Here is an 18004-nt window from a genome sequence, read left to right as displayed (position 1 = left end):
TAACTATCTTTTGGTGGGAAACTATTAATAAAAAAAAGTGGACTGGATAAACTATATTTACTACAATCAACAATGGTTTATAAATTATATCCTGATGCTTTAAAGGGGATCACTGATCAATTGGATGCCACCAGTCGCGTGGCTTGGGGAAACAGAATAGCATTAGATTTGGTGTGAGCAGAGAAAGGAGGAGACTGTGTAATGCTAAGTGGAAATTGCTGTACTTTTATCCCACACGATCCAGCCCAGATGGAACTATTACAAAAGTGTAGCAGGGCCTCTCCACCCTGGCTGAGGGGTTGGCCTAAAATTCAGGAGTGGACACCTCACTCACTGGGTGGCTGGAGTTGTACTTTGGAAAATGGGAGGGAGTAAATGTCTCCATACTGTCCTCCTTAATAGTGGTGGTAGGAGTACTAACTGGTGTGGGATGATGTATTATATATGCCCTGTGTGCACGGGCTTACACAGCGGCTTATTGAAACTGCAATTATGAAACAAATGCCCTTAATGGACGTAGAAGATGGATCAACATGGGATAATCTGTATCAACTTGACAGTGAAAGCTTTAGAAAATGGAAGAGACTCGTGGGATGATGTTATCCATATTGGAGGCATTTTATGGTTCTATCTCCAGTGATGTAGAAACAGTAGAATAAATAGAAAAGGAGGGGGCGGGATTGTGGAAAGTAGCCAAAGGCCTGTTTCTCCAGAGTTAATATGGCTGCCCAGAGAAAGCCGATGGGTACCTTAAGGGGAGGGCGGGTGGTGGGGCGGGGCGGTCTGCTAGAATACCAAGGAAGGTCACTTCCTGCAAAAAATTGCAGAGAAAGCCAAAATGATACCAAAAACATTGCGAAAGAACTGGGCATCATACCAGATAAGGATGAGAAGAAATAAAGGTAGGGGGTAGTGAAATAAGGGGAGTGGGAGATGGAAACTAGGGCGGGCTTTAATACAAGAAGAGGAACATCTTTTGATAGGTTAAACGAACTTATCAATTACTCAGTGAACTAACCAATTAAACTAACGGAGGAGTGGTTATTAACACAAAGAAATGTAGAAAAAAAGGTTGTTGAATAGCAGTGTGTGTGCCTTTCTGAAGGAGACCCGCTCTTGCAAGAACGTTGAATACAAAGGTTATATCGCTTCACCTATTGACTTCAAAATTATTTAATCAGTGAGCTGTGTTTCTCACACTAGTTAGAGTGGGAGAATTATTTAAGTGCTGGGAAATTTGGGGCTGTGGCCAACTTTTATACATTGGATCAGGGTGTTTCACCGTGCGCCCAAGGCTAAATTTGTGACCAATGGACAAATTACCTGAGCCTTCCCACTGAAAAGATCATGCAGGCAGGGTTTCCCGCTATCTCCAGTGCAGTTTTTGTGAGCCATGGGGCCATCAGCCGTGACCATTTGCCAGGATTCAGTCATTACAATTTTCAGAACAGGGCAGGAAGAGCATAAATTCAATTTATTTGCTGAGATGTTCTGACAGATCTGACAGACCTGACACACTCGTTGCCCAAGTTGCGCTCCACTCTGGAGGACAATGGGGAGATCTTTGGGTATAAGATCAATTGGGATAAATACAAAATCATGTCACTTATGAAGGGAGATTACAGGCAATGTCAATAAAATAGTCAACTAAAGTGTCCGCAACATGAAATAAAATATCAAGGAGGTAGAAGAGATAACAACTCAAGTAACTTATACAAGTTGAACTACCCCTCCCCCCCGACCCCTTGCTTGGGAAAATTGAGGAGGATTGAAATAGCTGGATGTCCCTGGCCATTACACTAGTGGTGTCACAAAGAGGGGAGGTGACACAGATGGGGAGATGATGTCACAGAGTGGGGCAACTGCTGCTGTGTTGCCATAGCTGAGCTGCACCAGGGCAGAGCAGCACAAGTAGGATGTCTCTCCTGGAAGGGCAATGAGGCTCGTATGTGGGAACATCCCAGGGACCCTCTCTGATCAACAGCGTTGTGTTTGGAAGCGCCCAGGGCCCATGGGTGAGATACAGATCCTGTCACCGGCTCCACTACTGGGACAGATCCTCCTCCAGCACCATCCATGACCCGGTGTGGCCAGAGAGAATGGAGGCCTCTCTCCATCCTGAATGCAAGGCGATTTCTAGGCAGGTGCGAGAGAGCAGTGGCTTGGGCAGGGATACAGGGATGGGGTCTGTAGCAGTGGAGGTTATGTGGAGGGCAGAACGAAAATATGGGGGTGCACCAGAGGCAGAGGGAGATTGGATCAGAAGTAGGGTTGAGCTGGAGGGCTGGGGTTGGAGGGGATGGAAGGCACTGAGGAACCGGGAGTGTGGTATTGGGTGAGAGATGAAAAAAGGATCGAGGAATTGGCGTGGGGCGCGGGTGAGGTATCTTGGGAGAGCAGTTTTCGGGGGTGGGAGGGAAGGTAGCCATTCCAACAGGAATGGTAAAGAGCTCTCCCCTTACCCCAGAATGCGATCTCTCCCACTGTGAGACAGAATCGCTCTTCCACACCCCACAACACCGGATTATAGAACCTGTTCCATCATTTCCCACCTCCCCCCCAACCCATCCCACCACCAACAATCCCAGATCAAGGTGCTGGAAAGCGTTGCTGGTGTGGCGACTCAACAGCGTTTAGCAATGAAGCAAGGGGCTCCTTCCACTCCATGAGATGTCTTGGGGGACGAAGTCTCGTTTGTGTTGTGGAAGGTCTCAGTCCTGCTGAGCTTTTGGAGTTGGGGAGGAATTCAGATGCTCTTTTTCCCTTGGAGCATGCTGGAGAATGAGGGGTGACCTGACCCTCTTGGAGAAGGAGGGTTGTGGACAAAAGGAATGGCTGTGAACCCTGTCCCCCCCAGGGAGATGGTTCTACTTAGAGAGAAGTTTGGGGTATCACAAACACTTTATATGCATATTATCAAGTGCAAGATTTATTTGTTAGAATATTTTGGTTAAATGAACTTTGAGAAATTTATTGTTGATAAGGGCAAAAAGGGATTTGTTTCAGAAATGTATGTTACTACAAGAAAAAATGACCAATGTGGATATATTTAAAACATATATGCTTCTATATGCCTATATCTGTGGAGGAGTGATCTGATATGTGTCTTGATAGTGTTATGAAGTTAATGTTCAATATAGTTTGGTTTACGATAACTTTTTGCATCAGTTATACTAAAGTCCTGAAATATTGGAAATAGATGGATTTAGTTTGTCAGATTGGTGTTTTTGGTTTGGTGAAAAGACAGGTACTTCCTTAGATTCAGTATGGGAATGTACAAAAGTTAGGCTCTTTTGGGAACAAATAATTAACTTTTTGAGAGGTTTATTGAAAATAGATCTATATGTCGACCCATGGGTATGTTTATTGGGATATATGAAGACGATAATGACAGGTTTACGATTGGAGAAACCTCAAATTGCATTTATACGTCCACGGTTGGCAGTAGCTAGAAAATGTCCCGCTGTCACTTGGAAAAATGATGTTGAACTGAGTATACAAAGATGGCAGAACAAAATTCAATCATGTATTCATTTGGAAAGGATAAGTCGTTCTTCATAATGATAAGTTTGCTGTGTATGATAATTGAAGCTTCGATGTCTGAAATATCTTCTCCAATACTGCAATTTCTTTTTCTAAATCTTGAAGTTCTGCTTTAAGATGCTTCTTCACTTTTGCTGTGTAACGAATAACTTGACCCTGTAAGAATCCTTTTAAAGAACCCCATAACGTAAATTTACTGTGAACTGATCCCGCGTTTGTTTCTGAAAAATCTTAATCTGATCTTTGACATACAAAATAAATTCAGGGCTTTGTAGCAACATCTCATTAAATCTCCAACAATAGTAAATTCCCGCCATCTCGGCAACATTACATTTAATTAACAACAACGAATGGACTGATAAAATCCTACTCTTGTACTCAGCTTGTTCAATCCTACCCTGCAAATGAGCTGATTCCCAAAAAAATCTATTCTTGAGGATGACTCATGACGAGCTACAGAAAAAGAATAATCCTTCTCAGTTGGATTCATCCGTCGCCATATTTCAACCAAATTTAAACCCCCCATCAACTCAATTATTCTTTTTGCCAATTTGGTTTCCTTCACAATTTGGAACGTATGTGTTTAGATGTTAAATAAAAGTTTTATTTCTGATGAAAGGTGTAGAGACATAGCACACCATCCAGACACCTGTCATAATCGGTCTTACTGTGTTTTAAAAAAGGCTCCGATGTGGGGAGGGTGTAGGGGGGACGGGGGAGGAGGGGGGTTGTAGGGGTTAGTTTTAGATTAGATATATTTTGGTTTTGTAAAATTCTTCAATAAAATTAAAAAAAAAATAGAGTCTGGAACGAACCATCAGAGGATCAATTCTGACATTGAGGTGATGTTTGGAAGAAAGTTCGAGGGAAGGATAGACATCATCTTGGACAAATGGCCAGTTCTGTGCTCTCTGGGTGTGTAAATGCTACTGCTTCTGCCCCACAGGAGATAGCAATAAGGCCACAAGAGTGGTGGCCACACTGGATCAAGGAGGTGCCCTACGCAGATGTTTAAATTATCGGCAGTGGGTCTTTCGGTGTGGTGTACCAGGCCTGGCTGGTGGATGGTGGAGAGCTGATAACCATCACGAAGGTCTTGCACGGCAAAAGATTCAAGGTGAGGGGGATGAACAGTTTTTCAGAAATGGGACAGCCTGAAATTTAAATTTAGACATGCAGCATGGACACAGGTCCTTTCATCAAATAAACCCCTGCGACCAAATTACACCCAATTGACCTACACACCTGATGTGTTTTTGAAGGGTGGGAGGTAACTGTGCAGCTGATGGAAACCCACGTAAGGCCAGGGAGACGGTGCTGGATTCATACCCTGGTCGCTGGCTCTGTAACACCATTGCACTTACCGCAACACTAACCGTGCCACCTCTTGGCGAGCGAATCTGCACCAAGACACAGTGTGACCAGACTAACCTAGTTAGCCCGCCCGGGGCTATTAATGGTGCCACTAACCCCAGTTTCAAATTTGACGCGGTCTTCCAGGGAGGTTGGAACCTGTTCTGATGGACGGTTAATCTGAAGTTAAGGGAGATGATTATTCTTGCAGGAAGGTTTGCTAGTGTTCCTCTGGTGGGGTGGGGGATGGGTGATGTTTAATCTAGATTTGCAAGGTGATTGGAACCAGACAAAAAGAGCAGATAGGGAGTGGAGGAGGGAAAAGATAATGTCCAGACTGTGTCAATTCAGAAATCAAACGGTTGTATCTGGTGGAAATGTTCTCAGGTGTATCTATTTCACTGAAAGGGATATTGTCAGAAAGGCAGATGTTTGGAGCATGGATTGGCACATGGAACTTTGAAACTGTAGCCATTAGTAAGGCTTGGTGGGAGGAAGCCCAGTACTGGCAGCATGACGTTTCAGTGGTTTCCGATGTGATAGAGGGAGAGGAATGAAAGGGAGAGGAGTGGCGTTACTCATCAGGTGAAATATTATTGCAGTGCTCAGACAGGACAGACCCTAGGGCTTGTCTATTGAGGGTCTCTGGGTGGAATTGTTAAACGGGAAAGGGATAACCACACTCATGGGCTTGTATTATAGACTGCCCATCAGTAAATGAGAATTAGAGGAGCAAATCTGGAGAAAATAGCAGAGAGTTGCAGGAAAGATTAAATCGTCCAGGATTGTTTTCCCTCGAGTTCAGAAGAATGAGAGGAGATCTTATAGAAACATATAGGATTATGAAGGGTATGGATAGGATAGATGTAGGAAGGTTTTTTGAGCTGGCCGAGGAAATTAAAATGAGTGGACACAGCCTCAAGAGTCGGGGGAGTAGATTTAGGACAGAGATGAGGAAAAATAGTTTTTCCCAGAGAGTTGTGAATGTTTGGAATTCTCTAACCAGTGAAGTGGTTGAGGCTGCCTCATTAAACATATTTAAAATTCAGGTAGATAAATTTTTACATGATTGAGGAATTAGGGGATATGGGGAGAAGGCAGGTAGGTGGAGTTAGGTCATAAATTAGATCAGCCATGATCGTATTGAATGGTGGAGCAGGATCGATGGGCCATTTTTGGCCTACTCCTGTTCCTATTTCCTATGTTCCTATGATCCAAACATAAGGGTGGAATAGTAGATTTTAACTTTCCACATATTGACTGGGACTGATGGCTTGTAGTCTGTCAAATGTGTCCAGGAAAGTTTTTCAATCGATATATAGAGGTACCAACCAGAGATAATGCAGTAATGGATCACCAATTGTCAAACAAGAGAAGACGGGACATATGTATATGGGGGGAATATTTTGGGTCCAGTGATTTGTTTCAAGTTTATTATGGAGATGGATTGGTCTGGTCTTCGGGTTGAGATTCTAAATTGGAGAAAGGGCAAGTTTGAGGAAATGAGAAAGGGTCTAGAAAGCATGGATTGGAACAGCTTGTTCTCAGGAAAATGTGTTCAGTCAGTGGGAGGCTTTCAAAGTTGAAACACAAGGTCTGCATGTGAAGATTAAAGGCAAAGTTAGGAGGCAGAGGGAACCTTGATTTTCCAAAGAAGAGAGTGGTGTACAGCTGATACAGGCAACAAGGAGCAAATGAGGATCTTGAGAGGAGGATTAAAAAATGCAGGACCAAATTAATAGGGAAATCTGGAGGGACAAAATTGGTCCTCTTGTAGATCAGAGTGATCACTTATGTATGAAGCTACAAGAGATGGGGGAGATCTTCTAGCTTTTTCTTAAAGCTCTTTTTGCTCAGGAAACTGGCACAGAGTCTAGGGGAGCGAGGCATATAAGCAGTGAGGTCAGGGAACCTAGATAAAGAGGAGGAAGTGCTTGTAGTCTTAAAGTGAATCAAGGGGGATAAATCCCCAGTTCCCTTGGAATTTGAGGGAGGCTGGTGCAGAAATTGCAAACGCCCTGGCAGATATATATAATAACATCCTTAGCCACAGGTGAGGTGCCGGAGGATTGGAGGGGAGCTCATCTTGTCCCGTTGTTTAAAAAGAAGCTCCAAAAATAACCTAGGAAATGATAGGCCGGTGAGCCTAATATCAGGAGTGAACAAGTCATTAGAAGGTGCTCTAAGAGATTGGATATAGAAGTATTTTGACAGTTAGGGACAAATAAGGACCAGCCATCACGGCTTTGTGCACATACTAGGAATTTTGATGAAGAGAAGACTTGTCTACATGGACTTGAGTAAAGCATTTAAGAGGTTCCCACATGGGAGGAAGGTTCAGTTGCTTGGTATTTCTGGTGATGCGTAGATTGGTTTCAGCATTAGCTTTGTGGGAGAAACCAGAGGGTGGTTGTGGATGACTGGCTCTCTGACTGGAGGCTATGACTCTTGGTGTGTCTGAAGGACATCCCCAAATTTTTTAGACCATCAACCCCTTCATGGAACTTTTGATCCCTCATCGACCCCCAGGCATGGAATCCCGACAGATTGACGGTGTGTTGTTGGGGGGGTGGGTTGACTTGGCCGGCACTGGATGGGTGGGGGTGGGGGCACTATCAAAGGTACAAAGAACACAAACGCTCAGTCTATCCTCTCGTTCTCTACAGAAAATATGGCCACCATCAAGCCCTGCTCTTGCAAGAGGATGGCCACCACTGCCATAGGTGCTATTTTCGGTTGATCCACCCCTGCTTTCCACCACATAGATTTGATTGGCCCCAGTATTATCGAGCACCAGAGCTCATCTTTAGAGCTCCTGACTACATCTCAAATACCGGTGAGTTATAACCAGACTTTAGGTAGGCAGCCCTGTCACTTGAGGCAAAAAGGCAGAACTGTCCAGCAGAGAGACAGAGGGTTATCCCGTAGGGAAGAAGTTGATGTCACGGGTTGGGGGGTGTTGGGCATAGAGATTGAGGTGGAGAGAGTATCCCATGATGACTGAGATGGTGATGTCCCAAATAGGGAGGGAGGGGTGCGTGTTGAGTGTTCTCATGTAAAATAGAGAAAGCTTCATCCAAGGTGGGAAGAGATAGATTGAGGCAGAGTTATCCGAGGGAGAGATGTGACATAGAGAGGGATGAGGGATATGCCAGAGAAAGAGGGGAGAGGTGCCAGAGAGGGGGAGGATGAGAGAGGTGCCAGAGATAGAGGTGCCAGAGAGTGGAAGCAAATCTAAATAGGTCATATGCATTAAATGGTAGCTATTGAGATGTGCAGAGCTACAAAGGGATTTAGGAGTTATGGTAAATAGTACCCTCAGGGCTGATACTCAGGTAGATGGTGTGGTGAAGAAGGCATTTGGAATGTTGGCCTTCATAAATCGGAGTATTGAATTCAAGAGTAGGGAGGTTATGATGAAATTGTACAAGGCATTGGTGAGGCCAAATTTGGAGTACTGTGTACAGTTTTGGTCACCAAATTATAGGAAAGATATAAACAAAATAGAGAGAGTGCAGAGAAGTTTCACGAGAATGTTGAAAGGATTTCAAGGTTTGAGTTACAGGGAAAGGTTGTGCAGACTGGGGCTTTTTTCTCTGGAGTGTAGAAGATTGAGAGGGGACTTGATAGAGATGATTAAGATTTTAAAAGGGACAGACAGTAGACGTGGATAGGCTTTTTCAATTAAGAGTGGGGGACATTCAAACGAGAGGGCATGGTTTAAGATTGAAGGGGGAAAATTATAAGGGGAACATGAGGGGAAATTTCTTTACGCAGAGGGTTGTGGGGATGTGGAATGAGCTTCCGATAGACGTGATCGAGGTGGGATCATTGGTTACATTTAAGGAAAGACTAGATAGTTACATGGAGAGGAAAGGACTGGAGGGGTATGGACCGGGCGCTGGTCAGTGGGACGAGGAGGGAGGGGATTTGTAATGGCATGGACGAGTAGGGCTGAACTGGCCTGTTCTGTGCTGTAAGGGGTTATATGTTTATATAGGGTAAGAAGGACTAGGGAGAGGGAGGGAGAGGTACCATGGCAATGGAGGGTGAGGTGCCTCAGAGTGTGTGATATGACGGTGCAGAGAGAGCTTCATTCACCCGGGTTGTTCAATTGGACAGTCCCCACACTCAACTTCACTGTCTCTCACGTCCCTCGACACCCTGTGACATTGACGCCAGGCCTTCCCTCTCTTGCAGATATCTATTCAGCTGGCTGTGTGTTGACTGAGCTGTTATTGGGACAGCTCATCTTCCCCAGGGACAGTGGGGTGGAGCAGCTGGTGGAGATGATCAAGGTAAGCAATGTTGAGTCAGGAGTGCTGGGGGTGGGTCAGACCCAACCTCACCCTACCCTACACCCAGACCTGCCCGTCCAGATGAGACCCGCAGCAGAAGGTGGGAGAGGGTGAGAGAGCTGATTGGTGGATATATGTGGGAAGGGACAAGCGAAGTGCTTGGTGAATACAGGTGGAAGGGGGAGGGAAATGTTAGGATAGAAACATCGAAACATCGGAGCAGGAGTAGGTCATTCGACCCGTCGAGCCTTCTCCACCATTCAACGACATCATGGCTGATCTTAAAGTTCAGTACCACGTCCCCGCCTTCTCTCCGTAACCTTTAATACCCTTATACTGAAGAAATAGATCTAATTCCCTCTTAAATATATTTAATGAACCTGCCTCCACTGCGCTCTGTGGCAATGAATTCCACAGATTCACCACTCTCTGGGTAAAGAAATTCGTCTTCATCTCGGTCCTAAATGGTTTGCCTATTATACTCAAACCATGGCCCCGGGTTCTGGATTTTCCAATCCTTGGAAATATCCCATCTGCATCCATTCTGTCCAGTCCTGCCAGAATTTTATATGTCTCTATGGATCCCCTCTCAATCTTCTAAACTCCATCGAGTACAATCCCAATTCGCGCAATCTTTCCTCATAAGTCATTCCTGCCATTCCAGGTATCAGCCTGGTGAATCGCCTCTGCACTCCCTCCATTGCAAGAACATCCTTCCTTAGATAAGGTGACCAAAACTGCACACAATACTCCAGGTGGGGTCTCACCAAGGCCCTGTTCAGCTGCAGTAAGGTATCCTTGTTCCTATACTCAAACCCTCTTGATATGAAGGCCAACATACCATTTGCCTTTTTAACCGCCTGCTGTACTTGCATGCTCGCCTTCAGAGACTGATGTAGAAGTACCCCTAGGTCTCTCTGCACTTCCCATCTCTTAATCTTTCGCCATTCAAATAGTAATCTGCCCTCTGGTTTGTATTACCAAAGTGGATAACCTCACATTGATCCACATTGTAGTGCATTTGCCATGGATCTGCCCAGTCCCTCAATTTATCCAAATCACACTGGAGCTTCCTGACCCCCTCTTCCGTGAACACAACCCTTCCTAGCTTAGTGTCATCTGCAAATTTGGAGATATTACATCCAATCCCCTCATCCAGATCATTAATGTAAATTGTGAACAGCTGGGGTCCCAGTACAGATCCCTGTGGCACCCCACTGGTCACCGCGTGCCACTCATAAAACGAGCCATTTATCCCAACTCTCTGTCTTCTACCTGCCAGACAGTTCTCAATCCACATCAATACTTTGCCCCCAATCCCATGAGCCTTGATTTTGGAAGCCAGTGGTTTATGCGGGACCTTATCGAAGGCCTTTTGGAAGTCCAGGAACACCACATCCACTGGCTCTCCCCCATTTATTTTACCTGTCACCATCTCGAAGATTTCCAATAGATTTGTCAAGCACGATTTACCTTTTGTAAATCCATGTTGACTCCGTCCGATCCCTTCCCTGCTAGTCATATGCTCCGCTATTACATCCTTAATAATGGATTCCATCATTTTGCCCACTACTGATGTCAGGCTCACAGCCCTATAATTTCCCGCGTTTTCTCTATTCCAATTTTTAAATAGTTGGGCAACATTAGCTACCCTCCAATCCATGGGTACTGATCCTGAGTCTATTGAGTTCTGGAAAATAATTCTTAAAGCATCTGCTATCTGAATGTCCACTTCCTTGAGTACCCTAGGATGTAGATTATCAGGCCCTTGGGATTTATCTGCCTTCAATCCCATCAATATCCCCAAGACCATGTCCTTAGAGATACTGATTTCTTTCAGTTCCTCCCTTGCATTCGTCTCTATGTTTCCCAACATCCTTGGGAGGTTATTTGTATCGTCTCTTGTAAAAACCGAACTAAAGTAAGAATTTAATTGGTCTGCCATTTCCTTATTCCCCATTATGTATTCCCCTGATTCCGACTGCAAAGGACCTACTCTGGATTTCACCAATCTTTCCCTCTTGACATATTTATAAAAGCTTTTGCAGTCGGTTTTTATATTTGCCGCAAGCTTCCATTCGTAATTTATTTTTGCTCTCTTGATTAATCCCTTTGTCCTCCTTTGATGCATCTTGAACTGCTCCCAGTCTTCGGTTGTGGTAATTTTTTTGGCCAATGGATATGCTCTCTCTTTGGACCTAACACTGTCTCCAATTTCCCTTGTTATCCACGGTCAGGTCAGACTTGGGGTCGGAAGAGACAGTGAGTCAGTGCCTGGTGTCGGGTGAGAGGAGGAGGAGGAGGAGCTGGGAGTTAATTGGGGTTAATTGGTAAGAGGCTAATAAAAGGAGTAGAAAAGGAGGGAGCGGCCATCGTGGAGCGTCAAAGTGAGTGAGTGGCCCAGTGAAGGAGTGGGGACTTTGGCTCGAGGAGTGTCCCAGTGAAGGAGTGGGGACTTTGGCTCGAGGAGTGGCCCAGTGAAGGAGTGGGGACTTTGGCTCGAGGAGTGGCCCAGTGAAGGAGTGGGGACTTTAGCTCGAGGAGTGGCCCAGTGAAGGAGTGGGGACTTTGGCTCGAGGAGTGGCCCAGTGAAGGAGTTGGGACTTTGGCTCGAGGAGTGGCCCAGTGAAGGAGGGGGGACTTTGGCTCGAGGAGTGGCCCAGTGAGGGAGTGGGGATTTTGGCTTGAGGGACTTCAGTGAGCAGGGGCTAAGAAGGAACTTATTAGTCAAGGGTATTATAGTAAGAAAGGAGGAAATGGACTCAGTTTGGGTAGTTAAGTGCTCCAATTGTGGGATGTGGGAAATCAGAGACTGCACAGCTGTTCCTGACGACTACACCTGCAAAAGGTTCATCCAATTGAATATAATGAGTGACCGTGTTGGGGAGCTTGAGCTGCAAATGGATGAACTGAGGATCATAAGGGAAGCAGAGGCAGTGATAGAGAGGAGTTACAGGGAGACAGTCACCCCTAGAAGGCAGGGGTCAGGGAATTGGGTGACTGTGAGGAAAGGAGGGAGAGCGCCAGTGCAGAGTACCCCTGTGGAAGTGCCCCTCAGCAACATGTATTCGGCATTGGATACTGCTGGGGGGAACAGCCTATCAGGGACGAGTCGTGGGGGACAGGTCTCTGGTACAGGGGCTTCCTCTGAGGTTCAGAAGGGAAAGAAGGATAAGGATAAGATTCTTGTAGTTGGGGATTCATTAGTCAGAGGGACAGATAGAAGGTTTGTGGGATGAGATCGGGGATCCAAGTTGGTCTGTTGCCTCCCTGGTGCCAGGGTTAGGGATATCTCTGATCGAGTACATAGCATTCTGCAAGGGGAAGGAGAACAGCCAGAAGTCGTGGTCCATTTGGGGACCAATGACTTAGTTAGAAGTGGGGATGAGGTCCTGAAACAGGATTATGTAGAATTTGGTAGGAAGTTAAAAAACAGGACCTCCAAGGTAGAAATCTCTGGATTGCTGCCCGTGTCACGAGCTTGTGAGGGTAGAAATAGGAAGATGTGGAGGATGAATGAGATGGTGCAGGGGGCAAGGGATAAGATTTCTGGATCATTAGGATCTCTTCTGGGGAAGGTCGGACCTGTACAAGAGGGACGGACTCCACTTGAACTGGAGGGGGACCAATGTGCTGGCAAGCAGATTTGCTAGAGCTGTGGGGGAAGGTTTAAACTAGTTTGGCAGGGGGGTGGGGAACAGAGTGTGAGAGCAGTGTCCAGGGAGTATGGCCACCTAGATAGGAATAAAAAAGATAAGAAAGGTAGGATGGAGATAAGGGTAGAAGGTAATAAAGAGATTATATGTGAGGGTCATTCTCTGAGATGCATATATTTTAATGCAAGAAGCATAGTGAACAAGGTAGATGAGCTGAGAGCATGGACAGATACTTGGGATCACGATATTGCAACTGGCATCTTAATATTCGTGGATACATTTGGTTTAGATGTGATAGATCAGTTGAGGTTCTGGATAGGAAAAGAGCAAATTTCGAAGGAATATGAAGGGATTTGGGGAATATTGAGCGGGACAGGATATTTTCAGGTAAGGATGTTAATGAAAAATGGAGGATATTCAAAAAATAAATTTTGAGGGTACAGAGTAGTTATGTCCCAGTGTGGATCAAAGGAAAGGCTGGAAGTGATAGGGAGGCTTGGTTTTCGAGGAATATTGGAAATTTGTTTAGGAGAAAAAGGGAGGTGTACAAGAGGTATAAAGAGCAGGGAGCTGAGAAGTTGAAGGAGGACTACAAGGAGTGTAGAAGGAATCTTAAGAAAGAAATTAGAAAGGCCAAAAAAAGGCATGAAGAGGTTTTGGCTGACAGAGTAAAAATAAATCCAAAGGGTTTCTATAAGTACATTAAAAGTAAAAGATTAGTGAGGGATAAAATTGTTCCCCTTGTAGGTAGCGAGGGTAGGCTGAGTGAGAAGTCAGAGGAAATGGGGAACATTTTGCATGATTTCTTTGCCTCGGTATTCACGAAGGAAAAAAATGTTGAACCAGTTGAAGTAAAGAAGAATCGTGGGGAGGTCATGAAGCATATAAGCATAACTGAGGAGGTAATGATGGCTGTGTTAAAAAAGATAAAGGTGGATAAATCTCCAGGACCGGACAAAATATTCCCTCGGACACTCAGGGAGGCTAGTAGACGGTTAGTGGGGCCATTAACAGAGATATTTAGGATGTCACTGGCCACGGGGGTGGTGCCAAAGGATTGGAGGGTGGCGCATGTTGTTCCTCTGTTTAAGAAAGGGTCCAAATGCAAACCTAGGAATTATAGGCCTGTAAGTCTGACGTCTGTGGTGGGCAAGTTGATGGAAAGTGTTCTGAGGGATGGTATTTACAAATTTTTGGAGGTACAGGGATTGATAGGGAGTAATCAGCATGGTTTTGTCAGGGGTAGATCATGCTTGACAAAACATTTTGAGTTCTTCAAGGGGGTTACAGAAAAGTTTGATGAAGAGAAAGTTGTGGATGTTGTCTATTTGGACTTTAGTAAAGCTTTTGAAAAAGTTACCCACAGGAAGTTAAGAAGAAAGGTAGACGCATAAAGTATAAATAAGGTGGTAGTGAAATGGATTCAGCAATGGTTGGATGGGAGGTGTCAGAGAGTCGTGGTAGAAAATTGTTTGTCCAATTGGAGGCCGGTAACTAGTGGAATTCCTCAGGGTTCGGTCCTGTGTCCACTATTATTTGTTATATATTTAAACGATCTGGATGTAGGGGTGGAGAATTGGATAAGTTTGCGGATGACACAAAGGTCGGTGGTGTTGTGGACAGTGAGGTAGATTACCGTAGATTAAAAGGTGATTTAGGAAGGCTGGAGGTGTGGGCTGAGAAATGGCTGATGGAATTTAATACAGATAAATGTGAGGTGCTGCATTTTGGAAAGGCAAATTTAAATAGGTCATATACTTTGAATGGTAGACAATTGAGGCGTGAAGAACAAAAAAGGGATTTAGGAGTTATGGTTTATAGTACCCTCAAGGCTGATACTCAGGTAGATGGTGTGGTGAAGAAGGCATTTGGAATGTTGGCCTTCATAAATTGGAGTATTGAATTCAAGAGTAGGGAGGTTATGATGAAATTGTACAAGGCATTGGTGAGGCCAAATTTGGAGTACTGTGTACAGTTTTGGTCACCAAATTATAAGAAAGATATAAAGAAAATAGAGAGAGTGCAGAGGAGGTTCACGAGAATGTTGACAGGATTTCAGGGTCTGAGTTACAGGGAAAGGTTGTGCAGACTGGGGCTTTTTTCTCTGGATCGTAGAAGATTGAGAGGGGACTTGATCGAAGTGTTTAAGATTTTAAAAGGGACAGACAGATTAAACGTGGATAGGCTTTTTCAATTAAGAGTGGGGGAGATTCAAACGAGAGGGCATGGTTGAAGATTGAAGGGGGAAAATTTTAAGGGGAACATGTGGGGAAATTTCATTATGCAAAGGGTGGTAGGGATGTGGAATGAGCTTCCGACAGACGTGGTTGAGACGGGATCATTCGTTACGTTTAAGGAAAGACTGGATCGTTACATGGATAGGAGGGGATTAGAGGGGTATGGACCTGGTGCTGGTCAGTGGGACTAGGAGGGTGGGGATTTGCTAAGGCCTGGACTAGTAGGGATGAACTGGCCTGTTCTGTGCTGTAAATGGTTACATGGAGTCTCCTTTTTTGGTTTATTTTTATGCCAAACCGGTATAAATGATTTTTGCAATTTCTCCATTAGATCTGTGAATGCTTCCATTGCCACTATCCACAGTCAACTCCCCATAAACCACCAAATCAATCTTACTCAACTCCCGTCTCATACCATCATAGTTCCATTTATTTAAATTCAGGACCTTAGTCTCGGTTTTAATATCATCACTCCCCATGTCGAGTGAGAATTCGATCATATTGTGATCACTCCAACCCATAGAGCCTCGCACAACAAGAGTGTCGATTAGCCCCTTATCATTGCATAATACCCAATCTAAAATGGCCTGCTCCCGACTTGGTTCCTCGACATATCGGTCTAGATATTGGTCGATACAGGGAAAGGGGATTGGCAGGTGATTGGTTGATACAGGAGGCGGGTGAGAGGGCATTGGCAGGTGATTGGAGGATGCTGGTGGTGGAGAAGGGGGGATTATGAGGGGATCGGTGGAAGCAAGCGGGAGATGGTCAGGACAGCGAACGTTTCTCTCTGACTGGAGGAGGGACGCGGTGGGGTGTGATGGGCAGTGGAAAGGGAAAGAGGGAGTGTTTGGAGGGTGGGACTTCCTGGTGAGTGGAGCCGTTAACATGGCTGAGATGGATGATGGGTCACTGGACTGTGAATGGAACCCCACTCCTGTCTTTGTGTGGGCCAGGGCTGGAGAATGAGTGGAGGCTTGTTACTCCTCCATTGAACAGTGCCTTCCTTGTTTAGGGAAGCCTCCACTCCGCAGTCCTAGGGCTCGCCCCATGATCATGATTGAATTTTCCAAGGACGTGATGAAGGAAATTGAGGAAGGTAAAAGGGTGGATGTGCTACACGTGGATTTTTTTGAGGTTTTGGGCTAGGTCACCACAGTGGCCTCATTCAGTACGTCCTGAGGCATGGGATCCATGGAGCCTTGGTTGTTTGGATTCAGAATTCACTTGCCTGCAGAAAGGAGAGAGTAGTAGTAGATGGAACATGGCCTGTTTCCGCTCCGTAAATGGTTATATGATGATATGGAACAACCAGCACATATATTCTGGGGCAAGAATACCAGAGGACTCCAAAATAAGATGAGAGGATAAAGGTTTAGTGGAGACGAGAGCGCTATGTTTTTTCACACAGTGTAGTTGGTCCCTGGAATGCGTTGCACTCGTGATGGTCAAAACTGGTACAACAGGGATATTGAAAAGACTCGAAGATAGGTACGTGAATATAAATTCACGTGAGGGAAGGAAGTGTTATATTGTTGTGGGGTAGGTTGGGATGGATCAGCTGAAGGGGCTCAACTAGTCCGTGATTTGTCCAACACCTTGCTGCCATGAAGTGGTGAACAAGGTTTTGGATGATGGGGAGCCTGAGTAGAAGAGACAAGATCGTGGGTTCCTCACACACACCTGATCAAAAGGAGTGGAAATGGAAAGGCTGAAGTGTGGGGATTGGGGGGAGTGATTTGGATCCTCCTCAGTCAACGTGGTCAGGTCCAGGAAACAGTTCCTCATTAACACATGCTTCTCTTCCCAGGAGAAGGAGAAAACTATGGAGACGAGCAAGGTGTCTACAACCATCAGGCCTTGCAGTGAAGAGGGATGGACAATCCCATGACGGCCTGAACCCCTCCACCTTCCCCTCCCACGAGCAAGCACCCCCATTTTCACCCATTCCCCTTAAACTTCCCCTTGCCTTTCCCCCTAACAATTACCCTCTCCCCTGCCCTAGCTCCTCCATTCCCTCCCCTCCCCCGCCCCTCCCCTCCCCGCCCTTCACCTCCCCGCCCCTCGCCTCCCGCCCCTCGCCTCACCGCCCCTCCCCTCCCCGCCCCTCCCAGCCCGTCCCAGTCCCTCCCCGCCCCACACTGCCCCGCCCCTCCCCGCCCCTCCCCTCCCCTCCCCGCCCCTCCCCGCCCTCCCCCGCCCTCCCCGCCCCTCCCGCCGCTCCCCCGCCCGTCCCCGCCGCTCCCCGCCCGTCCCCGCCCCTCCCCGCCCCTCCCCGCCCCTCCCCGCCCCTCCCCGCCCCTCCCCGCCCCTCCCCGCCCCTCCCACTCCCCGACCCTCCCCTCCCCGCCCCTCCCATCACCTCCCCTCCCCTCCCCGCCCCTCCCCTCCCCGCCCCTTCCCCCGCGCCCCCCTCCCGCGCCCCCTCCCCAGCGCCCCCTCCCCGCGCCCCCTCCCCGCCCCTCCCCACCCCTCCTGCCCCTCCCCGCCCCCTCCGCCCCTCCCCGCCCCCTCCCCGCCCCTCCCGCCCCTCCCGCCCCTCCCCGCCCCTCCCCGCCCTCCCCGCCCCTCCCCGCACCTCCCCGCCCCTCCCCGCCCCCCCTCCCCGCCCCTCCCCGCCCCCCCCTCCCCGCCCCCCCTCCCCGCCCCCCCTCCCCGCCCCCCCCCCTCCGCCCCCCCCGCCCCTCCCGCGCCCCCTCCCCGCGCCCCCTCCCCGCGCCCCCTCCCCGCGCCCCCCCCTCCCCGCGCCCCCTCCCCGCGCCCCTCCCCCGCGCCCCCTCCCCGCGCCCCCTCCCCGCGCCCCCTCCCCGCGCCCCCTCCCCGCGCCCCCTCCCGCGCCCCCTCCCGCGCCCCCTCCCCGCGCCCCCTCCCCGCGCCCCTCCCCCGCGCCCCCCCCCTACCCCCCGCGCCCCTCCCA

At 47.5% G+C, this 18004-nt stretch overlaps 1 protein-coding gene across 3 annotated transcripts; it reads left to right on the top strand.

Annotated features, from left to right (window-relative positions):
• Positions 1-1859: 1859 nt before the first annotated feature.
• On the top strand, positions 1860-17280 carry LOC138764065 (uncharacterized). Of its 3 annotated transcripts, none has more exons than XM_069939372.1 (4): positions 1860-2015; positions 4490-4660; positions 9097-9194; positions 16898-17280. In XM_069939372.1, exons 1-4 carry the CDS (start codon positions 1937-1939, stop codon positions 16976-16978), a joined length of 429 nt encoding a protein of 142 aa, XP_069795473.1. In that variant the 5' UTR covers positions 1860-1936; the 3' UTR covers positions 16979-17280. The 3 variants fall into 3 exon arrangements, with proteins under 3 accessions (XP_069795473.1, XP_069795475.1, XP_069795474.1); XM_069939374.1 differs by having other exon boundaries at positions 1922-2140; XM_069939373.1 differs by lacking the exon at positions 4490-4660 and adding an exon at positions 7563-7732 and having other exon boundaries at positions 1922-2144.
• Positions 17281-18004: the final 724 nt, after the last annotated feature.

This window comes from Narcine bancroftii, chromosome 5 (genome assembly GCF_036971445.1).
Source record: "Narcine bancroftii isolate sNarBan1 chromosome 5, sNarBan1.hap1, whole genome shotgun sequence".
Classification (NCBI taxonomy): Eukaryota; Metazoa; Chordata; class Chondrichthyes; order Torpediniformes; family Narcinidae; genus Narcine; species Narcine bancroftii.
The sequence above is the reverse complement of the archived record's forward strand: the minus strand, read 5'-3'. Positions and strand labels throughout refer to the sequence as shown.